The 23,432-nt window shown below is 53.2% G+C and overlaps 6 protein-coding genes across 6 annotated transcripts; 2 read left to right on the top strand and 4 right to left on the bottom strand.

Annotated features, from left to right (window-relative positions):
• Nucleotides 1-644: 644 nt before the first annotated feature.
• J4E90_007810 (uncharacterized protein) lies at nucleotides 645-1,018 on the bottom strand (the record flags this gene model as incomplete). The annotated part of the gene is made up of 2 exons (XM_051437341.1): nucleotides 645-863; nucleotides 944-1,018. 2 exons carry the CDS (start codon nucleotides 1,016-1,018, stop codon nucleotides 645-647), a joined length of 294 nt encoding a protein of 97 aa, XP_051289087.1.
• Nucleotides 1,019-2,937: 1,919 nt separating this feature from the next.
• J4E90_007809 (uncharacterized protein) lies at nucleotides 2,938-4,380 on the bottom strand (the record flags this gene model as incomplete). Its single annotated transcript, XM_051437340.1, has 1 exon — nucleotides 2,938-4,380. The coding sequence occupies one exon, from the start codon at nucleotides 4,378-4,380 to the stop codon at nucleotides 2,938-2,940; it is 1,443 nt and encodes a 480-aa protein (XP_051289086.1).
• Nucleotides 4,381-4,783: 403 nt separating this feature from the next.
• On the top strand, nucleotides 4,784-5,831 carry J4E90_007808 (uncharacterized protein; the record flags this gene model as incomplete). The annotated part of the gene is made up of 2 exons (XM_051437339.1): nucleotides 4,784-4,946; nucleotides 4,969-5,831. 2 exons carry the CDS (start codon nucleotides 4,784-4,786, stop codon nucleotides 5,829-5,831), a joined length of 1,026 nt encoding a protein of 341 aa, XP_051289085.1.
• Nucleotides 5,832-9,175: 3,344 nt separating this feature from the next.
• ADK1 (adenylate kinase) lies at nucleotides 9,176-10,181 on the top strand (the record flags this gene model as incomplete). The annotated part of the gene is made up of 4 exons (XM_051437338.1): nucleotides 9,176-9,338; nucleotides 9,402-9,454; nucleotides 9,507-9,661; nucleotides 9,719-10,181. 4 exons carry the CDS (start codon nucleotides 9,176-9,178, stop codon nucleotides 10,179-10,181), a joined length of 834 nt encoding a protein of 277 aa, XP_051289084.1.
• A 1,991-nt stretch (nucleotides 10,182-12,172) lies between these two features.
• YME2 (mitochondrial escape protein 2) lies at nucleotides 12,173-14,816 on the bottom strand (the record flags this gene model as incomplete). Its single annotated transcript, XM_051437337.1, has 3 exons — nucleotides 12,173-13,745; nucleotides 13,792-14,697; nucleotides 14,758-14,816. 3 exons carry the CDS (start codon nucleotides 14,814-14,816, stop codon nucleotides 12,173-12,175), a joined length of 2,538 nt encoding a protein of 845 aa, XP_051289083.1.
• Nucleotides 14,817-15,469: 653 nt separating this feature from the next.
• GLT1 (glutamate synthase [NADH]) lies at nucleotides 15,470-22,119 on the bottom strand (the record flags this gene model as incomplete). The annotated part of the gene is made up of 5 exons (XM_051437336.1): nucleotides 15,470-16,768; nucleotides 16,828-18,378; nucleotides 18,434-21,783; nucleotides 21,838-21,878; nucleotides 21,932-22,119. 5 exons carry the CDS (start codon nucleotides 22,117-22,119, stop codon nucleotides 15,470-15,472), a joined length of 6,429 nt encoding a protein of 2,142 aa, XP_051289082.1.
• Nucleotides 22,120-23,432: the final 1,313 nt, after the last annotated feature.

Genomic DNA, 23,432 nt, shown 5'->3' with positions numbered 1-23,432 from the left:
GGCTACGACACCTCGGCAGATGTAGGCAAAGCACCGTGATCTAGGCGGGCCTCTTGCGGGATGCCAGAAGATCGAGTTACCTAGGCTATATGGTGGAAGATAGGTTTGTGGGGTTGAAATGTCGCGCTGGAGCAGCGGAGTGCGTGGCGTCATTTTCGCGTTACAAATTGTTCAGGAACCTGGCGAATCGGGCCGACGATGCTGCGGTTGCGTGCTATCACGTGTCGGCGAGCTGTCAGGACCTCACGCCATCGTCTGAGCACGATCCCATCCGACAACAACACCACGCGTTCAGCAAATGCTACGACCATCCATCGATAGCCGAGATCACTTCCAAAGATTTCCAGCGCGTGCCTCGGATCGGCAACGCTGTTCCCGCTGCACCGATGGAGGGGTCCACCAACCGGCCGACTCGCCCTCTCCAAAAAGCACCAGATGATTACCATCTCCAACAGACGAATCACTGATAGGTCATGGTACCTTTCAATATCGATAGTTTTACGATTGTATTGTACGTGACGAGTGCAGGTGTCTAGGATACAAGGTGGACGGCTACACTATGTTGGATAGCATTGCCTCCAAATTCCTTCGCTCCCCGAAATGCTGAAAGCGTTTGTTGCTTGCCAAGATGCATGCGATCGCCCTTACTCTGCCAGCACGGATAGCCCGGTGAAAGGAACCTCCTGGCACTTGTTTTGCTCGGTAATGAAAATCTCGTCACCAGCCTGGCAGTTGGTTGAAGCGAAGACGCGGAGAGACAGGCCTTTGTTGCTGTCGAATGCAACGCTCTTGCCAGTGTTGAAACCCTGACACTTGTTGTTACCACCCTCGCCGAAGTTTTTGTACTGGCCGGTCTCGCAGTTCTGGAGGAAAAGACACAAGTCAGCGGGTGATCATGACGAGAATATCGCCTTGCGGAGGCTCGCTTCAGGATATGACTTACGGTTACCGAGAAGGCGCTGACCGCGGGAGTGAGAGCGGCAGCAATGGCAATGACAGAGGCAAGAGTGAACTGCATCTTGAAGTTCTGGGAGGCATGGTCAGCTGGAAGCGAAAGCAAGAGATCGACAAGACACACTGTTGGAGTGTTTGAGGTTGGAGTGGGAGTGAGTTGCTTGAGGGTTGAGGATCGTGTTGGATGATGAGCTCTCGAAGGGACAACAGCCTGATACTTATACCTCATCCAGGCTCGACATGCCATGCTGGAAAAGCACAGTATCGACATTCCAAGACGCATTCACAGCACAAGAGCGAAGCTTACGATCAACCTCTCCAGGCGCCCAACAGTGGGCTCTCTACTCGGGGTCGCTATGCCAGGTCGAAGTGGCTAAACCTCGGAAGCCTAAACGTCACCACATTCTGAGCGCAACGGGTCACTGCGGATGTCTTTAGGCATCCAGTGACTGAGGCGAAATGGTGGTTGGCAGACGCAGATCGACGAATCATGATACACCGAGGACCAACAAGGCACGTCTCTCAAGAGTACGCGGGCTGCTCGCAGCGTTATGGCCCTTGGCCAGTCACGCCAATGAGCAGAGTGTATTTTGGTCCTGCTTTGGTAAGACTGCTCGTGGCAAGCTGACGTTCGAGATGGTATCGCATCCGTGAGTATAATTTCTAACTCCAGTGTTTCCTCCCCCGTGGCCGGCGCTCCACTCCATGCGAAAAGGCTGTCTATCGATGGATGAGGCGTATAGGCATCATTGTTCGTCATCTTTGGGCAACACTTTCGTCGCCGCGCATGCGATGATTGATGAACAACGAACGTTTAAACGCTTGGCGATGGCAGGCCTCACACTATCGGTACTTGTTACACCCATGTACACGTACCATGATCAGCAAAGCCAAGGAGAATAGGAGCCCTGAAGATGTTCCAAGCCCGGCCCAGACGCTCTCACCACTCTTTCTTATAATTACGATCGTCAACAACGAACTCACTCATGGCGACGCCAGCCACGATCCGACGACGACACAGGGCACTTCTTCAATCCTCACCGCTGCGCATCAGAGACGGGCAGGAAGCTTCCACCCGCTCATACAGCGGTTTCGCTTGCCTTAGGCCACCATCCAAGATCAATTCGCTGGAGTAACTTCGGTCTGTCCACAGCCAAGATCGCACTTCCACATTTATCCCGCAAACCAAGGCGGTATGTAAACATATAGATATCTGGGCAGCTTGGCTCATCACCTTACCTCTTCAACTCGACACTATCTCTTTGGTCGTTGAAGTAACATGCTTTCAATTATCATGACATATCAAGAAATGATAGCAGCTCATCAAGACTACGTACGACAGCAGATACTACACCAATATCCGCTATCCGTCAGATCAGAGGATGCGGGGTTTCGCGGCATCCAATCCTTCGACGGGCCGGTAGCAGGAGTCTGGGGAGCGGACCCACGCGGCCCGCCTGATCTACGTGAAAGAAACGCCGATGCACGCGCATCTACCCACCTACGCGCGTTCTTTGGGGCCTGGAGAACACTGTATCCCGAAGTGGGACATCTTGCGATCATTCATATGTTACCAAGCAATCCATTTCAGGCTCGGTGCTAGTTCGGTCCTCCCACGTCGCCGAATTGGCCAACCTAGATCTTGGCCAGCGGAATGGTGGAGTAAGGAAAGCAAGGCAGATTTGTAATACAATAGTACATTGTGCAAAGTCAGTGAGCGTGACGATGAGAACGACGCCCGAGGTTGAGCTGTTTTGATTGCTGGGATTATACCCAGCCCTATCTGAAGGATGGTCGAACTATTCATTAGCTGACATATTTCACTGCATTTCTACCAAGAGCTGGTTCCAAAGGCCACCACAATACGCTCTTCTAAAGATCTGCGCCCACTAGATCATAGCTTATAGAACGTATAAAACAAATTTGAGTAGATTACATCTAACTACCAAGCTACTCAGACCTCTTTCTCATCCCTTTCATCGCTCAATGGGCGAATTCAAGGAACTCAGAAAGGCGCTCGACAAACGATACGTAGAGCTCGACAAACGGTAAGCGGTTCTCAGAGATCAATCGTTGTCTTGTACCCCGGACGAGGCGTAATAGAGGCAGAGAATCGATTCGAAGGTCAGCGCGGGCCCTCGTGCAGGAATACAGGATACGGCGTAGCTCCCGTGAGTAAGGCGCATCCTCTGAAGTTTCGAAATTCTCAGGCAGCATTGCCTTCTCGTCAAGACAGATGGGAGACAGGACATTCTGCACAATACACCACGTTAGTCGGCCGATCTGATACACATCGACGGCTTTGCTGGCACGTTGACCCTCTGGCGGCTCGTATGCAGGGTCCATTTGCGGTGTTTCATCTGCCTTTGGGTATTCGTCTTGGTTCTTAGTTTTGACTTCCGATTGCCGCATGGCGCAGCCAAAGTCGCCTAACTTGACGATCGGATACTCAGTCTTGCCTCCGGTGCTGGAAGTGAGAAATACGTTAGACAGAATGATGTCGCGGTGATATACGACATCCCAAGAGGCATCTTCTTCATCTTCAACTTCTAGGCTTTCGTCTCCGGGCTCCTGCTGATCAATCTTGTCGAGTACATTCGGACCATAGTGCAGATACGCAGCCGCGTGTACCAGGCTCTCCAAGATGTTCCAAACGAAGAGCTCAGGGACTGGAAGTCTTGCCTCGTAGCCATACTTTTCGACGAAGTCGAACAATGTGCCTTTGTTGCAGTACTCCGTAATCATCCATGCCGTATCGTGTATACTCTTTGGTGCGCTACCATCGAAGAACTTGATAACTTTGTCGTGCTGCAAAGTCCCGAGAACATCCAACTCTCGCTCAGCGAAGCCAAGGTAATCTCTGGGTAGGGGAAGAGTCTTCATGATCTGAGCGGAATTATCAGGGTTGTTCTCTTTGTGGACTAAGTAAATACCACGGTTAAAGCTTCCGTTAACGTCTTGCAGCTTCAAGGTGATGCGCCATGTTTCACCAGCTTTATCGCCGGCAACTTTCCCACCGATCACAAACCGCTCGTCTGCTATCGTGGAGGCATACTTGCTGTTCAGCATATCAATCAGCGTACACATGTCCATCATCGTCAGCTTTCCAGGGGGGTTGCCATTCCTGGCTTTATAATAGCGGACAAAGAGGCCGAGTGCGTGGTGAAAGCCTGGATATCCCTCTGGATCCTCGGGGTAAGTTCGCAGATTCATCTCTTTTATAAACCCTGTGAACGGAGCTCTATCAGGAGGGTACAACCAGGAGATATCCTTTGAAATACACCAGCGCTTGAACTCGTTGAAGTAGTCTAAGCATTCCGGACCTTCCGGTTCTAGCTCACTGAGCCATTGGGATGTTGAATGCGGTGCCACGCTGTCGTTGCTGAAATTCGTCCTTTCCGTTGTACTTGGACTCTTCGAGGCCATGGTGAAATCTGCAACGCAAGAGCTACGCGATGTATGTCGCTGTCAATTGTTGAAGCCGAACTAGTGACGGAAGAAAAGAAAATCATGGAATGCTATATACCGTTTCGGTATATAGTGCTGCTCCAAAACAGTATCACATGGTGTATCGACAACGTATGACGTTGTGGAGAACGATATCATGATTCGCGTACACAACACTGTGCCGCTATGAATCATCTGCATGCCGTTCACAAAGTACACCCAGAGGTATGTGCACGGCGTATCTGTCCACTGAGTATATACCTTGATCGTGATGCTGCTGAACTGTCGATAGCATCTAATTCCCGTGCGTTTTCATCGCCCAAAGGTACATCGAAATCCCCTCGATACTGCTCGCCAAATGCCTGTAACCCCGAGCCACGATATGTCAGAGGGCGCTTACAAGCGTCGCAACCGAGCCGATAGCGGCACTTTCACATGTGACAGTGAGACTGAAAGTTTCTGCGAGGCAATGCTACGCCTTGCCGACTACCTGATCGAAGAAGACCCCAAACTCGACAAGCCCGATCAGGTCCGAACTGGGGGGTGTTGACGGGACTTTCAATCAAGGTATCCTCTTCGTGCGCGATGATCTCCAAGAAGACATGCGCGTCATGAAAGTCTTACCTTCAGAGGCCATGTATCCTGGCTTTCAAGCCCGAGAGATGAACATCCTGAGCCGCCTACACCATCGCAACATCATAAGCCTCCACGACGCGCATCTCCCTAGCCCTGTCACAGAACGTCACGCCTCGCCCTACATCGTGACAGAGTACTGCGACCATGGTACTCTAGCCGATTTAATCAAAAGATGGAACGAACATGGCGAGCTCCTTCCCGAAAGCTTCGTCTGGCAAGTCTTCGAAGCCCTCGTAGCAGCCGTCCAGTACCTGCATCACGGACCATATTCCTACAACGAGGCAGCCTACAATTGGGATCCCATCACCCACCGCGACATCATCCCATCCAACATCTTTTTGAAGAGCGATACGCAAGTCATCCCAAGCGACTATCCCATCAGCATCAAATTAGCAGATCTCGGCTGCGCCATCACCAATAGCGAGATGGAAGCTTACAACTATACCCTTCGTGATCTTCCTCTCGTGGCTGATCAGTACAGGCCTCCAGAAGGGGCGCAAGCGACTGAAGCGACGGATATGTATCAAGTTGGGCTGGTCATGTCGCTGATGTATTGTATGACGGATAGCCCTTCAAGCAACATTGCTGAAACAGGCAACTTGACCCAGGACTACCTTGCGGGTTATAAGGGTTATTCGTCTGAGTTGCGGATGTTCATCGAGATGTGCCTTGATGTTGACGATGAACAGCGGCCTCATACGAACTTTTTCCTACTGCGCATACAAAGTGCGAGGAGGTTCTTGAGCAATGCGGGGAAGTTTGGTGCGCAAGTCGACCTTTTCGCACAGGGTTGAACTTTCCCTAGTCTCTAAGTAAGGGACGCTTGAAAGGTCAGTATGATGATTGAAAGGTAGTTAATCATCTCGTCGTTGTTTCGCTGTATATAAACCCTCCCGGGTGTCTGGGCATTGTAGTTCTATCTCATGTTGTGAAAGCCAAGTTGTGACGAGTGCGACGCGTCCTCGAAGTCTTTGAGCGGAATGAACAGGTTGAACGATCTTGGCGCAATGGCAAAAGTAATGTTGTTGTAAAATGAAGATGCGGTTCGCGCATTCCAAGTTCTGGAGGGGACAAACGCGTCGTTACCGTAATGGGTAAGGCGGCCGTCGATCACCCACTTGGGCACGGATCACAGGCGCGACTGAGGTCTTTGGCCAATGCATCACCACACCCACCGGGCAATGACCGTGATCGCGCGATGCAAGGTATCACACAGCCATTGAGATTATACCAGCGCTCGCAACCGCACGTCTACAGTTTGCGACTATAGTATTGCTCTTGCGATGTTCGAGGGCGGCTGGACCGCCTGGTGCGCTGCCGAGCGCCACATACCATGATGAGTCTGCGACTACCGACGTGTGTACCACGCGTCACTTTTATGAAAAACAAATAATAATAATTAAGAGAAATGATTATCTGTCGATTTGCACATGCCTTAGCTCGACAGTTTCCACGCTGTGGGGATGCGCGTAGCCTTCGCAAACTCACAATGCTGAGGTGCAGCCTCGTACAACAATCGCTTACGACCTCGGGATGGTTTTCTCACTCTGCGGGGTATAAATCATGGTCTTGGGACCCGTTCGCCCCTTCGACTCACATGCTGCGTCGACCAACACGTCAAGATGAGCATGTGCCGTGCAGTCCATGCTCTTCATCAAGATAGCGATCGATATTCCAGGCCCATATATATGCCCACACGGGGTGCGTCATTAAAAGATTCATCTGCATGTGGATGCCGCTATTGTAGTGCTGTATGCGAAGTCAGACCGGAGCTTGCCAACAGAGATGACTTGGAGGTGGAATTGCTCAGAAACTCGCTGTTTGTGAAGTATCGCGGAGTAGATAGTAATTATTCTTACTATTATACCAGAGAGCTCTTCACTCTGAACGGTAAGCCCGCAAGAATTGCTGACGATGAGCTTCTCTAACAATGGTGCAGCTCCAGACGACCCTATCATACCTCCGTCAAGAGTGATCTCAGGTGATACTGGATCGAGAGAGAGCTTCAAAACTATCCGAGGCTGGCTTGATACGTGTATGGCCGCTCATAAAAACCTGTGCTCACCACACGTCGAGGCAGGCTACTCCAGATTACCCGACCGCGTGATAGAAGTCAGCTTGGATACCCCTCGAATGATCCGCTTGGTCGATACCGGGAACAAGAGAGAGCGCTATACATGTCTGAGCCACTGCTGGGGCGGACAGTACCCTTTACAGACAACACGAGAACCGGATACCTTGTCAGTTCATCTTAAGAGTATTGAAGAGCAAAGTCTACCGAAAACGTTCCGGGATGCTATAACAGTCATCGTCGAATTGGGCATTCGCTTTATCTGGATCGATTCACTATGCGTATGAAGTTCCTATCCATTTCCACGTTTGCAATGATCTAGTATGGTCACTAATATGGTTACTAGATCATCCAAGATGACGAAAAGGACTGGCAAGCCCAATCCGCACAGATGGCCAACATCTACGCGAATTCTACAGTGACACTCGCGGCTTCTGCATCTTCGGGTCCACACGAGGGTCTCTTTCGAGTCGCAGCCCCCGAACTCGTTGGCTGGCCTATCTCAAACTTTCCACACATTCGCGCGAGACACTCGCTCATTCTCGGCACGCAAGGTCTGCCACTTCTTGAGAGAGGCTGGGTCTTCCAAGAGCAGCTCTTAAGTCCCCGAGTTCTTTATTTTGCAAATAACGAGCTTATATGGGAGTGTATGGAGCTTCTAGACTGCGAATGCCAGGGAACTGAAGTCAGATATCATCAAAATGAGAACCTATGGCCGGGTTCAAAGAACTTGTGCCATCCTGCCAAGTGGAGTTCAGCCAAAGACGACCATGTCAAGCTTACAGACATGTGGTTGAAACTCACCAAGGATTATGCTCAGCTAGCACTGTCAAAACCAGATGACATTTTCCCAGCAATCTCGGGTATTGCCAAAAGCTTTGGAGAAGCTACTGGATGGAACTACTATGCAGGCATGTGGAAACAGACGATGATATACTGCCTCGCGTGGTACTCATTTGGTCATAATCTCCCGACCCGATGTGTACCATGGCGGGCACCTACGTTTTCATGGGCTTCTGTTCAGTTCAACAAGAAACCGTCGTTTGGTATGGATTATCCAGAATGGAAAGACCTGGACGTATCAGCTACTGTTATGGAAGTTGTGTGTTGCCCTAAAGGCGACGATCCCACGGGTCAGTTGGAAAGCGGATATATCATCTTGTCAGGCACCGTTGTACAGGCAACAATTTATGACACCCAGAACGGGTTCCGTATCAGAACACTGCCGCCTGAAGGAGCGAAAGCAGCCGTGTATTCCTTTGACGTCGACTGCAACCTGAAGCAGGCAGGTCACGAAGTACACGATGGTGCATCGTTGTTCTTCCTGAAATTGTTCACCCGAAAGTCTGATGGAAACCGAAAGCTTGATGGAAACAGTGATGGAATTTGGTTGATTTTGAGAAAGGCAAACTCGACAGCTTGGGAGTGGAATGGCACAAAAGGCGACGGCGAGTTCGAAAGGATCGGGCTTCATAGTGGCCATTATGACGAAGATGAAACTAATCCGAGGACCTTGCAGGAAGCATCATCAGAGCAGGCGATCAGGCTCAACGCGATGGTGAAAATTATCTGAACTCCAGGTCAGAGCAGATACTTGCGTCCTATGCTATGCGCGCAGCCGTGTGGAATTACTACGGTGACCCCACCTGTTTAATGCTTGTGATGCACTGACCTCAGGAACAAACCCGTCCCAAAGAGCACGAAGTACTTTCGGCACTGATTACAGCAGCGAATTCACCGCTATGAGTATGCCTAGCAAAGTCCCCGGCGCATTTCGCTCTGACATCACCGCGCCAATGCCAGGGTGAGACCGAGGATCGGGCAGAAGGGACGCATTTTCCCGCCGCAGCAGCCGAAGTTGAAAGCAGGGACGTGCACAACCGAGCAAGCAACTCGACCGTGAGCTCCACCTCATCCACAACGCGACCTTGCCCACTGCCATTGCGCAACCGTCCTTAATCCCCTCCCAGCGGCCCGCGCATCATCCTACTCTGCTCGTCGTACTCTACTTTTCTCACCCACTTTTATCTTCCCCACCGGACTTATCTTCCTCACAACTTCGGCGCAATGGCACCTTTAACAGATGCGTCCGTCGATGACCTCAAGAGCACCGTCACCAGCCTTGAGAAGCGCATCGCTGACCTGGAAAAGAGACTCGCTGGTCAGAATGGGGGTGCGCCTGCGTCTGCGGAGAGCGTCAGGATGATCTTGATGGGCCCGCCCGGTGCTGGTATGTTGTTCCCGGTTGGAGAGAGAGGGTAAAAAAGGCGGTTTTGCTTACATGGCATGTTAGGCAAGGGTACTCAAGCGCCCAAGATCAAGGAGAAGTTCTGCGCTTGCCATCTTGTAGGTTTTTCAGAGCGAGTGGGATAAGGGATTGGGGGCTGACAGATTGCAGGCTACCGGAGACATGCTGCGCGCGCAAGTCGCGGCAAAGACTGCGCTCGGCCGGGAAGCAAAGAAGATCATGGACGCGGGTGGTCTGGTTAGCGACGAGATCATGATCAACATGATCAAGACGGAGCTCGAGAACAACGCCGAGTGCTCCAAGGGGTGCGTCCCCTCTGCTACACAGTTTTGAAAGACATGCTAACACAACCCCACCCCCAGATTCATCCTCGACGGCTTCCCCCGCACAGTAACGCAAGCCGAGAAGCTCGACGGCATGCTCAGCATAACCAAGAAGCCCCTCCAACACGCCGTAGAACTGCAAATTGACGACGGCCTCCTCGTCTCGCGCATCACCGGCCGCCTCGTGCACCCCGCCTCCGGCCGCTCCTACCACAAGATCTTCAACCCGCCCAAGGCGCCCATGACGGACGACGTAACGGGCGAGCCGCTCATCCAGCGCTCCGACGACAACGAGGACACGCTTAAGAAGCGCCTGTCAACATACCATGCCCAGACTGCTCCGGTCGTCGCATACTACCAGAAGACGGGTATCTGGAAGCCAGTCGATGCGAGCCAAGAGCCTGGCCAGGTGTGGAAGAGTCTGCTTAAGATTTTCGACGATAAGGCTATGGTTGCTGGACGGACGGGTAGTCTGCTCAACAAGGTCGGGCTTAAGAACTAGGTGGCCTCCGGCGATGTGAGCAAGAAATGTGGTACCGGATTGCGAAGATACAACTACGGGTCACGCCTACGCTTTCATACCGCCAGGCAGACGCGTAGAGTCTCACAGCAGTCGGCTGATCATGTTTCAAAGCCACGTTACGAGAAAAGTCCACTTTTACGCTTTGGAATGAAAGAATGCACATATGGTTTGGATGGGTTCCTTGTACTTGTACAGATGCATACGCGTGGTGTGGGTGGTCTGTGGGGGCATACCTGTGTATGTCAGATGGCTCTTGCGGACTGATTTTCTGGTAGTTTACCGAGATCGGGAATGCTAGAGATGGTCATGAATGATGCTTATGTGGTCGCGAATGTGGCCTTTTCGAAACGCGGTTCTGTGACCACAGACCAAAGTTTATGAAGATACCTTGTCTTGGTGATTGAACATATATAGCATGCTGCCCAGAAGTCACTACCTTCAGCAAATGACCCTTGCGCCACAAACACGCGTGCTCACTCCCGCCGCCGCCGCCCGTTCCAACAACGTGTTCCCTAGTCCCAAGTCGCGCGAACCCGTGGCCTCGGCGTTAGCACAACACAACTTCTCCTAACCTCCGGGGCGACTTGTCACTCCCGCGAAAAAGTGTCCTCCACAGAAACCTTACCCCACGAAGCACGATCAGCGTCCCATACCGTATACGCGCATCCACCGCAGGCGCAATCGCAATCGCATACCTGCATCGAAGAGCCGCGCGCGCCACGCTTCAAACACAGAGCCTCAGACCTCAGATCCCAAGCCTGCAACGAAACGCGACAAACCTAAACCTCGGCTCATAAACCCCAGAAACGGGCAACAGACACACCTGCCATCCCACCATAAACCGCACATCGCACATCCACCACAATGTCAAGTAGATTCACCCGCGCCGACCCCCGCGACGACCTCTTCTCCTCCTACAACCGCAGCGCCTCGCCCTCGAAAACAAAAAACAAATCGCGCGCTTCCCCCTACAACGCTAGTATAAGCCAGGGGTATGGTTATCCGGGTTCTTCTGCGGATGCGTATCCAGGGGGAAGTGGTGGTGGGAGTGGGATTGGAAATGGGGGAGGGTTGTATCCTGGGGGCAGCGCGGGGGGAAGTGCGTATGGGGGTGGTGGGTATGGGGGGTATGGTGTAGGCGGTGGGAGTGGAAGTGGAAGAGGAGGGGATAGGGATGGAGATGGGATTTACAGATCCGCGACACCGAATTCAAGAGGGCAGTACTCGGCGGCTGTGTTGGATGAGTTGGAGAGTCAGAATGATGAGCATGTTGGGGTTTTGACGGGGAAGGTTAAGATGTTGAAGGATGTATGTTGTGCCTCTCTCAAATCCCTTACTTACCCTCCCTTCTTATCCATATGTCGTAAGGACTACCTCGCTAACACTCACCCAGTTAACCCACCTCATCGGCGACGAAATCCGCGACTCCACCACCCTCGCCGAGAAGATGAACGACCAGTTTGAGAACTCGAGACATAAGATAAAGGGCACCATGAATCGCATGTTGAGGATGGCGCAGAAAACGGGTGTGGGGTGGAAGGTTTGGGTTGGGTTCTTTGCGGCGGTTATTTTGCTGTTTTGGTGGGTGTGGCTGGGGTGATTGAAGAGGACGAAAAAGGAAAGGGGGGAAGGTTGGTATGGGCATGGGATATGTATTAGAAGGTATACGTCATGTTGATGCTAGGCTAGCTTTAGATGGATGCTTAAAGAAGAGGTGGGTTGTGTTGCATTGCATTTGGCAGGGTGTTGTGGCGTTTTGTTACGAAGGGAGGTGTAGCGAAGCAACGGTGCAGGCATGTGCTTTAATATAGAGAGTGGCATCCTTTTATGATACATCGTTCGTATTCAAGCGTGCCAGAATCATTACTCACCTGGTTCTTGTTGCAATCGCTCCCTTCTTACCATGTCACTCAGCCCAGTTTCCTACCATTGAAGGGAGATGGTATCATCATACACTTCGTCCTCAAAACCTAATACTCCTTCCCAAGCACCTTCTTCAACCCCTTCATCTCCCCTTCATACCTCTCCACCTTCCCCTGACTAACCATCAACTTACTCAGCAGATAATTCACCCTCCCAGCAGTCTGCGCAGGCTGATTCCTCAACTTACTCAGCAGCAACAACTCATTCTCACACTTATCAATCGTCGCATTCTCAATCTTCGTCAGGTGCGTCAGAATCGCCAAATCCAATCTTGATTTCAACACCTTATCCTCAGTCAAGCGCTTGAACGCAGGGTGGTAGACGGGTTTGCCGGGCTTGATGATAGAAGGACGGCCATTCGCACCGGAAACGATGGAAATAAGCTCCGCTTGTTCGAGAGCACGGAGAACGGATTCACCGCCTGTTTTAAGGATATCGTCGATGAGAATTTCGTTGTAGCGGAGGCTTTCTTTCTGGGCGAGTTCTTTGATGAGGAACCAGGCTTGTTCGGCGTTCCAGTGCCGGTTCCCACCTTCGTCTTCTGCGCCGAAGATGAACATTTTGAGGATCTCGGAGGCGGACTGGTCGATGATTTCGTGGACGGCTTTGGTGGGTGTTTCGCCGGTCTTGATTCGGCGGGACAGGAATTCGAGGTCTGTGAGGCGGCCGCCTAGGAGGTCGATGCAGGTATCGAGCTCGTCGAGATCATTGCGGTGTTGAGAGGGGAGTTTCTTGGGTGAGCCGTCTTTTGGGGCTGGGTCGTCTTCGACGTCGGCGTCGAGATGGGTGATTACGAATCGCTTCGCTACTTCGGGGCTGCAATCAGATAAGGAGATCTGACGGAACATGCGATCTGGCATCGCCTTGGAGAGCGACTTGCTGAATGCGACATCGTTGGTCAGGAAGATCACGTGAGCTACGTTCGTCGTGGTTAGACGCGCAGCCCATTCAGCAATCTTATCATAGACGATACCGCCTTCCTGGCTCTTGTGGAGGAAGTTGTCAATCACAACAATCGGTCTGCGTTCTGGATGTGCCTCAAGCCACTCGTCGTCTCCAAGGTGCGCATCCTTGTCGTTCTTGTGTCGTGTGTCCAGTGCGATTTGTCGTAAAGCCGAAGTGGTCGTATTCCAGATCTTGCTGAGTTGAGAGTCAAGAGTCTCCGAGAAGCCCGTCTTGACGCCTGTAGCACCTTGAGCGGCCATGTCGATCATTCCAGATATGCTGTTCATCCAGCTGAATACTGGTCTGTATCCCACAGAAAGCGCAGCAGCGTTGATAGTAGCGCTCTCGCCACGGGCTTCTTGGATGGGCTTGCAGTCGATCACAAGCTTGAGTTTCTTATCCTCCAAGGCCTGGTCTACGACGAGCTCGCGCTTGCCGGAACCGCGAGGGCCCTGAACGATGATGAAAGTTTCGGCAGTCTCCATCAACCAGGTTTGGATCTGTTCGATATTGTCTTTCCTGTCATCCCAAATGGCATCCATGCCGTCGTCGTCATCGCGGTTCTTGCCGCCGTGAATGATGTCTGTGGCATAGCCCTTAATCCATTGGTACCACTTGTTGTCCTCGATATGGAAGTTGCGCGTGATATGAGCCTTGACGAAGAATGTGCGGATGCTGTGTATCTGTTAGTTTGGGTCGTGAACGTGCATGGCTGACTTACGGGTCGAAGATGATAGCAACAAGAGCTGCAATAAGCGCCGCCACAATTGGAATGATGATCCTCGGATGACCAAAGATCCAATCCCTGATATACCTCGGCTTAATCTTCTGCTCGTACTTCAACCGTAACACCGTACCCAACTTGCCCCCACCCTCAGCTTCCGACACCACATAGCCATGCATGCAGTTCCTTGCCATGATAGCCTTACCGATGCTAGTATAGTCCAGATACGCGAACTTGGGAAGGACCTTCGAATCCGGAGGTTGCATAACGATATCTCCCAGCTTGCCATACGGCCTGAAGAACTGGAAGAGCTGCTCCTGGCTCATCTCGACAGCCTCAGAAGCTGGCACGCCTGGTTCAGCAGACACAAACTCGACCCGCAGGCGTGAAGCGGGTAGACGCATGAGATCTTCGACCCAAGGCTTTCCCTTAACCATCTTGGCGCGCATCCTCTTCCACGGACTCCACCATGGCTTGACTGGCTCATCTCTCAGGTACTGCTGTAACACTTTCTCGATCTCTGAAGCAGACGCATTGCCATCATGCGTGAATTTGACGAACGCGCCTCCTTCTCTCGTTCGCGGGAGCACTTCAGTGCCAGTAATTTGGAGGTTGCGTTTCGCACTTGCTCGCTCAATAACGGCTTTGGGGTCGGTGCCAGAGATGGTGGGACTGATGAGGCGATCGAAGAGCCCAGGGAGAGGAAGCCCTAATACCTTACGGATCTGAATGGGGAAGACATTGTTGAAGAAGAGGATTCCTTCGTTGGGTCCGGCGCTGATGTGGCCGGTCTTGTCTTCGCCTGCCTGCAGTCCGGTCACATACCGAGCGGAGACGGTCCACGGTCTGCGGTAACCTAAGTTACTTGGTTTCACTGTCGCGGAGAGTGTCGGATATATGTTCCTGATGACTTGTTAGTACACTTTTCATGATCGGCAACCAGGATCGGCTTCGTGAACGTGCCTTAATGGCCCTTGCACAGGGCGACGGCAGGCTTGATGCCAGCCGGTACGGGGTATCATCCTCAGTATCTAATTGTCACCGTGGCATGGCGACATGTAGAGTGAGTTGATCGCTCGAGCGATGTTTGCTGCCTAGGGTGTGGTTTGTTGATGGCGAATCTGGAGTTGGAGGTGCGTGACGTCACTAAACCTGAATCTTGGCTTTGTGCATTCGCGGCCTGGCGAAGCGAAGCAACGGCGACGGATTGTCACTGATGCCAAACTCCCAGCGCTCATAAAGAAAAATCTCAAAATTTCAGTCGCAATCGTCATCGCAACGCCTGTACTCATTATGATCGCACCACGCATCTTCGATATTTAATATAGTAAATAACCTCACATGCATGCCACAGGAAGTCATCAAATAATCATTTTAACATAGTATTCGCATATATATACAAATTGAGTGCGAAATGAGTAAACCAAAAACCAACAACCAAAGCAAGAAAACATTGTACACTGCAGGTGCCACCCAGCTGACTCCGCATACTGAAAAGGTATCGTGCAGGTAAACGAGGGAAAATGCTTGTACACAAAACATCAATCGAAAAAAAGAAACGCCAAACAAATCGTGAATATAACCCGAAACCCCCCATCTTTTATCATGAGCCTAACCTTCTTTTCCCATGCATCTTTTTTACTTCATAAAGTAATCGTTATAATCATGTTCGCGTCTAAGCGGCGACAGTGACCAGCTTCTCCGTGGGAGCGGCGGTGTGCTTGTGCATGGCCTCGTAAGGTGGGCGCTTGACGATACCACCGGTGACGGGCAGGGAAGTGCCGTAGCCGGTGAGGAAGGTGTCGACGTCGCGAGCGCACTGGCGACCCTCGTTGATACCCCAGACGATGAGGGACTGTCCGCGACGGCAGTCACCGGCGGCGAAAACACCGGCAAGATTGGTGTTGTAGTGACCAGGAGGAGTCTTGATGTTCTTGCGGCCATCGAGCTCGATGACGTCGCTCATGACACGCTGCTCGGGACCCAAGAAACCCATGGAAAGCAGGACGAGGTCGGCGGGGAAGAACTGCTCGCTGCCCTCGACGTGCTTCATGTCCCAGCCACCAGAGGCAGACTTGGTCCATTCAACACGGACAGTGTTGATACCCTTGACCTTGCCGCTACCGTCGTCCACGAAGTCCTTGGACATGACACAGTACTCACGAGGGTCCTTGCCCATGTGAGTCTTGACTTCGTTGTGACCGTAGTCAGTACGGAAGATGCGGGGCCACTGTGGCCATGGGTTGTCGCGAGCACGCTCAGCGGGAGGCTGGGGCAGAAGCTCGAAGTTGACGACTGACTTGGCACCGTGACGAACGGACGTACCAATGCAGTCGTTACCAGTGTCACCACCTCCGATGACAACAACGTGCTTGTCCTTGGCCGAGATGTAGGCATCGTCAGCCAACTCAGAGTCAAGGAGAGACTTGGTGTTCTTGTGCAAGAACTGCATGGCGTAGTGAATACCCTCCAGGTTGCGGTTGGGGATGGGCAAGTCACGAGCGACGGTAGCTCCGGTGGCGAAGACAACGGCATCGTACTCCTTGCGAAGAGCGTCGAGGTTGGTCTGGCCATCCTCGCCCACGGTGACACCAGTCTTGAAGTTCACACCCTCGGCAGCCATGAAGTCAACACGGCGCTGAACAACCTTCTTGTCAAGCTTCATGTTGGGGATACCGTACATGAGAAGACCACCAACACGGTCAGCACGCTCATAGACGGTGACGGTGTGGCCAGCCTTGTTGAGCTGATCAGCGCAAGCAAGACCAGCAGGGCCGGAACCGATAATGGCAACAGTCTTGCCAGAGCGGACCTGAGGTGGCGAGGGGACCATCCAGCCCTTCTCGAAACCGCGATCGATGATGGCGCACTCAATCGACTTGATACCGACAGGATCCTCGTTGATGCCGAGAACGCAAGCACCCTCGCAAGGAGCCGGGCAGACACGTCCAGTGAACTCAGGGAAGTTGTTGGTCTGTGCACCCGAAAATGTCAGTATTTGTCTCGGATATACTTTAGAGTGCCAAGACTTACCATAAGAAGACGGTTGAGGGCGTCGCGCCATTGTCCCTGGAAGACAAGCTCGTTCCACTTGGGAATAATGTTACTGATCGGGCAACCAGTGTCAGACTGACAGAACGGAACACCGCAGTCCATGCAACGGGCAGTCTGGTACTTGAGCTCATCCTCGTTGAGACGCTGGTTCAGCTCGGCCCAATCACGAGTACGTGTCTTGGGGTTGCGGTACTTCTCCGAGCGACGCTGGTACTTCATGAAACCACGGGTCTTGTCAAGAACGAGTGCCTTCTTCTTCTCGGCCTTTGCGTCGGTAACACTCTCCTCGATGTCGAGAAGGTCGCTCTTCTTCTTCTCCTTGGCTTCAGCCTCGGCTTCCTTGTTGCGGGACTCCTCGTGACTGGCGCGGACGGAGTTACCGGGAAGGAGGGGAAGAGGATATTCGCTCTTCTTCTTCTCGGCAGCCTTGGCCTTCTCCTCGAGGAGGACGCGCTTGTAGTCAACGGGCATAACCTTGACGAAGCGGGGCAGTGCGCGGGTGAAGTCGAGCAGGATGCGTGCGGCGAGCTCGGAGCCAGTGTAGTGGTGGTGGTCCTCGATGAGTCCACGCACGAAAGCGATCTCCTCTGGCTCCTCGATGCCGGAAAGCTCAACCATCTCCTGGTTGACCTTCTGCTCGAAGTCCTTGTGGATGTCAAGAACGTATGCAATACCACCAGACATACCAGCAGCGAAGTTACGTCCAGTAGATCCAAGTACAAGGACACGACCACCAGTCATGTACTCGCAACCGTGGTCACCAACACCCTCGACAACCGCTGTGGCACCGGAGTTACGGACACAGAAGCGCTCGGCAGCGATACCACGGAAGAAGCAGGTACCGCGAGTGGCACCGTACAAGCAGACGTTACCGATGAGGACGTTCTCCTCAGCGCGGTAAACGGCGTTGCGGGGAGGGTAGATGATGAGGCGACCGCCAGAAAGACCCTTACCGACGTAGTCGTTAGCGTCACCCTCAAGTTCAAGAGTGACACCAGGTGCCAGGTAAGCACCGAAAGACTGGCCAGCAGAGCCACGGATGTTGACGTGGATGGTGTCTTGAGGCAGACCAGCCTCGCCGTAGCGCTTGCTGATGTGGTATGAAAGGGTAGCACCAAGAGCACGGTCGGTGTTGACGACATCGCACTCGATGCGAGCGGGAAGTCCCTTTTCAAGAGCAAGCTCAGACTCAGCAATGAGCTTGTTGTCGAGACGAACGTGAAGACGGTGATCCTGCTTGCGAACGTTGAAGGTGGCAACACCTGGACGCAGAGTGTGCGCAGGAGTGAGAATGAGAGATAAATCAATGTTCTCAGTCTTCGCGGTGCGGAGATCATCGCGAATGCGTAGAGCCTCGCAGCGACCAACCATGTCATTGATGGTACGGAAACCAAGCTTGGCCATAATCGCACGGAGTTCGTTGGCGATGTAGTAGAAGAAGTTGATGACGTGCTCGGGTGTACCTTGGAACTTCTTTCGGAGCTCAGGGTCCTGGGTGGCGATACCGACAGGGCAGGTGTTGAGATGGCACTGTATCACGAAGTCAGTATGTGTCTCAGATGCATCTCGTATAGTCAAAACTTACCTTGCGCATCATGATGCAACCCATAGCAATCAGAGGAGTGGTAGCGAAACCCCACTCCTCAGCACCAAGCAAACAAGCAATGGCAACATCACGTCCAGTCCTCAACTGACCATCAGTCTGAACAATGACACGACCACGGAGATCGTTGAGGACAAGAGTCTGGTGAGTCTCGGCAAGACCCAACTCCCAGGGCAGACCAGCATACTTGATACCAGTCCATCGAGAGGCACCAGTACCACCATCGTGACCGGAGATGAGAATGTGGTCAGCCTTGGCCTTGGCGACACCGGAAGCGACAATACCAACACCAGTTTCGGAAACAAGCTTGACGGAGACACGAGCGCGGGGGTTGGAGCACTTCAGATCGTAGATCAACTGCTTGAGATCCTCAATGGAGTAAATGTCGTGATGGGGAGGAGGACTGATCAGACCGACACCAGGAGTGGAGTGACGAGTCTTTGCGATGGAGCCGGAGACCTTGTGGCCAGGAAGCTCACCACCCTCACCAGGCTTAGCACCTTGAGCCATCTTGATCTGAAGCTCATCGGCATCAGCGAGGTAGTTGGAGGTAACACCGAAACGTCCAGAGGCGATCTGCTTGATAGCGGAGCGCATGGTGTCACCGTTCTCCATGCGCAAGCTGCGCTCGGGGTCCTCACCACCTTCACCAGTGTTTGACTTACCACCAAGACGGTTCATGGCGACAGCAAGGGTAGAGTGAGACTCCATGGAGATGGATCCGTAGGACATGGCACCGGTAACGAAGCGGCGCACAATATCAGTCCAGGGCTCGACCTGGTCAATGGGGATGGGTGCACGGTCATCGAAGTTGAAGTCAAGGAGACCACGGAGAGTGCAGTCCTTGATGCGCTCGTACTCAGCGATAGAGTAGGCCTCGTATGACTTGTCGTTCTTAGTGCGGACGGCGTCCTGGATGTTGGCCATGGCAGTCGGGTCGTTGACGTGAGGCTCGCCTCCGTCACGCCAATGGTATTCACCAGTCTCAGCGAGACCAGGTACCTCGACAATGGCGCGCGATGGGTAGCCCTTCTCGTGGAGAGCAAAGGCATCGGAAGCAATCAGCTCAAAGGTCATACCCTTGATACGAGAGGCAGTTCCAGTGAAGCATCGGTCAACGACAGAGTCGTCAAGACCAAGAGCCTCGAAAATCTGGGCACCCTTGTAGGATGAGAGGGTGGAGATACCCATCTTACTCATGACCTTCAAGATACCACCGTCGCAGGAGTGCTTGTAGTTGTCGATGAGCTGCTCAGGGCTGAGCTTCTTCCGAATGACGCCCTCGCGGTGCATCTTCAGGATACACTCAATGGCGAGGTACGGGCAGATGGCATCAGCACCATATCCGACGAGCACGCACATGTGGTGCACCTCACGGGCCTCACCGGTCTCGACAACGAGAGCAGCGTTGGACCGCCACTTGTTGCGGACGAGATGGTGGTGGACCATACCAGTAGCCAAGCAAGCGGACACGGCAACGCGGTCAGCGGATGCAGCGCGGTCGGTCAGGACAAGGATATTGTCGCCAGCCTGGATACCCTCGGTGGCAGCCTCGCAGATGCGGTCGAGAGCAGCCATGTAGCCCTCAATACCGTCGCTCTTGGGGAAGGTAATGTCAATGTTCTTGACGGTCCAGTCAGAGTACAGCTTGTGAGTGTTGGTCAACGCAGTGAACTCCTCAAGCGTCAGGATGGGCGATGGAAGGAGAAGACGACCACACTGTGACTCGTCCATCTCTAGAAGGTTACCCTGGGGACCGACGTAGGTCTCCAACGACATGACAATCGCCTCACGGATAGGGTCGATAGGAGGGTTGGTGACTTGGGCGAAGAGCTGACGGAAGTACTCGTACAGCAGACGAGGCTGAGTAGCCAAGCAAGCCAGAGGAGCATCGTTACCCATAGATCCAAGAGCCTCCTTTGAGTCAGCGGCCATGGGACCAAGAAGCAAGCTGACTTGCTCAAGCGAGTAACCGAATGCCCTTAGACGGGGGTCCTCGTGTAGCTTAGTCTCGGTGAGCTGGTATGATAGGTCAACACCCTTTGCAGGGACTGCCTCCAAGATCTTGGGAAGGGTAAGAAGGTTCTTCTGGATCCAAGAACGGAAGTCGACGCGCTCTGAGACGCTCTTCTTCAGCTCGGCGTCATCGACAATTCGGCCAGCGACAGTGTCGACGAGCAACATTCTACCGGGCTGCAGACGACCCTTCTGTACGACTCGCTCGGGCTCGATGGAAATGGTACCAACTTCAGACGCGCAGATGATGCGGTCGTCATCGGTGACGTAGTAACGGCAAGGACGGAGACCGTTTCGGTCGAGGTTAGCACCACAGTAACGTCCGTCCGAGAAAGTGAAGAGAGCGGGACCATCCCAAGGCTCCATCATGCAGGCAGCCCACTCGTAGAAGGCCTGCTTGGCGGGGTCCATTGTGTTGTTGCCCTGCCATGCCTCTGGAACCATCAGCATGACTGCTTCTGGGAGTGACAGAACACCGTTGATGGTGAGCAGCTCAAGAACGTTGTCGAAAGCCGCAGAGTCGGAACCACCATCCTCGACAATGGGGTAGAGGAGGTCGAGCTCCTCGCCGAAAAGGCTGGACTTCATGACACCCTCGCGGGCGCGCATCCAGTTCTTGTTTCCTCGCAGGGTGTTGATTTCACCGTTGTGAGCCGCCCATCGCAGAGGCTGAGCACGGTCCCAACTGGGGAATGTGTTGGTAGAGAAACGGGAGTGCACTAGTGCAAAGTGGCCCTCGTAGTCGACGTTGAGCAGATCGTGGTAGTACTCGTAGACCTGGACGGGAGATAATTGACCCTTGTAAACAATGTTCTTATTGCTCAGAGAGCACACGTAGAACCAGTTGTGCAGGCCAATGACGTGTGTAGCCCGCTTTCGCATGACATACAGTTGTCGCTCAAAGTACGCGTTGTCGTACTTCTCCTGGAAGTCCGCCTTGGGCTCCCGAGCGTCGCCGTAGGCAGTCTTCAAAACCACGAATGGCTGGAGAATGATGGGCTCTCGTGACAGCGCCGCGGGACCAAGAAGTGTGGAATCGCGGGGCACCGTCCGCCATCCGAGCACCCTCAAGTCGAGTTGGTCTGCAACGTCCTCGAACATGGCCTTGGTCTCCTCCAAGATGGTGGCATCGGGCTTGAAGAACAGGTTACCAGTGGCGTACTGGCCAAGGCTTGGTAGCTTGTAGCCCTGCTCGCGCTCGAACTCCTTGAGAAAGAAGCGGTGGGGGATGGAGGTCATTACACCTGCACCGTCACCGTCGCGTGCGTCTGAGCCCACGGCTCCTCGATGTGTCATGTTGCATAGCAACGACCGTGCTGGAGATCCGTTAGCACTCTATCCTGCACTACTCTCGCGTTGTTCGCTCTTACCATCGGAGACAATCTTGTGGCTGGCCTTGCCCTTGATGTGGCTACGCAAATGTCAGCCCTCACACTCCACAGAAAGCGCAATTCCGTCACTCACGCAGCGAAACCGACACCGCAAGCATCCTTCTCGAGCTCCGGGTCGTAGAGACCCTGCTTCAAGGGCAGCGCACCTGCCCACGACTTGTTCTCGGGGCCATCTTGATACTCAAACACGGAGCTCTGATACTCTTCAATCTGGGGTTCCTGGGGCAATTTTGTATCTTCGGCGAACGAGACCCGACCCATTATATCGGCGAAAGGCCGAAGTTCTGGGTTCGTTGGTGTGGGTAGCGGGGCTGCGGTATCGATATGGGAGTGTGGCGGGGTCGCTCGACGCGTCAAGTTGGAGCTGCTGCTCTGGTAATAGTGTCTAGGTGAAGTCTGAGGCGGGTATTAGTTGTCAATTCGGAGAAGATTTTGTCGGTGAGTGCGAGCCGAGGATCAAAGATATTTGGTACGGATGCGCCTAGAGCTCTAGCTCAAAAGCAACGAATGTGGGTGGGGATCAGTCGCTGCAAGGACGGGGTCGCTGGTGTCTATCACCCCCAAAGGCAGCAGAAAGATGGGCTGGATTCGTCACCAGCTTCACCCGCCGGATATAGCGATTGAGGGCTATGACGTTCCCCCGTACCCAGCGGCGACTGATAGCTGTTGGAAGCACGAGTGCGCTGATAAGGGAATAGCGAATGGGCTAACGCGGGGTGGCACGCGTAGACCAGTAAAACGATTGTCTGTGTTGTTCACGCAGGACGGGTGGTGGAAAAGCACAATGTTTGGGCGCGGGTGGTGGATGGGTGCAGCGGGTGTACATGTGGGAGGCGGGCGACTTACTTGCTAGCAGGGCTGGTGGAACAGGCCTGGTGGTGGGCTCGCGGCGTTCCGGCAAGCAAAGTGTAGCGATTGTGTGTCGAGCAGGTACGTGAAGAGACAGAGGGTCGCGGGAAATTGGGCGGGCGTGCTTATGAATAAGAGAGCGGAGGGCTCCTGGTGGGGTGGATATTTTCCCAATGCGCTAACAACTTGACTTCAACGTTGTCCAATTACCGGGCTGGAAGCGTGTCGAGGGAGGCGTTCGTGCTGTCACTTAGGCCATCTCCGCGTGTGTGCCGATGCGAACTGGGAACTGCCTGGTCTTGGAGGTGGTCTTGGTACTTTGTGAATATCGCTATGGAGATTTCCAAGGTTGGAGCGGACCCGACCTCGGACTGTCTATAGTCGCGTATCATTTTAGACGATATACCACTACATACAAGATATTGCAATGTGAAGTCGCTACATTCTCTATGAACTCGTCCCAGGATACTACACTGTCTCCAACGTCCGTCTACCATGACTGCCCTCGCGGCGTATTGCGTCTGGAAAATTGGTCTACCCCACGGTTTTTCTGCCACTCCATGACCAAAGGGCAGGATGTGAGTGGCCAGACAGGCGCGACCGCCCTGCAGCAGTTTGGCCGTGCGCCGCATCCTGGGCTCCGAAGGTCGGTTTGACATCTGATGACCAGGACTTGCATGTGTTTCCGCTCTACCTCTGCTCCACCGGCTAGATTGCCGCTGCAG

The sequence above is a fragment of the Alternaria incomplexa genome, assembly GCF_024043165.1.
Source record: "Alternaria incomplexa strain BMP 0042 chromosome Unknown scaffold_11, whole genome shotgun sequence".
NCBI classification, from domain to species: Eukaryota; Fungi; Ascomycota; class Dothideomycetes; order Pleosporales; family Pleosporaceae; genus Alternaria; species Alternaria incomplexa.
The sequence above is the reverse complement of the archived record's forward strand: the minus strand, read 5'-3'. Positions and strand labels throughout refer to the sequence as shown.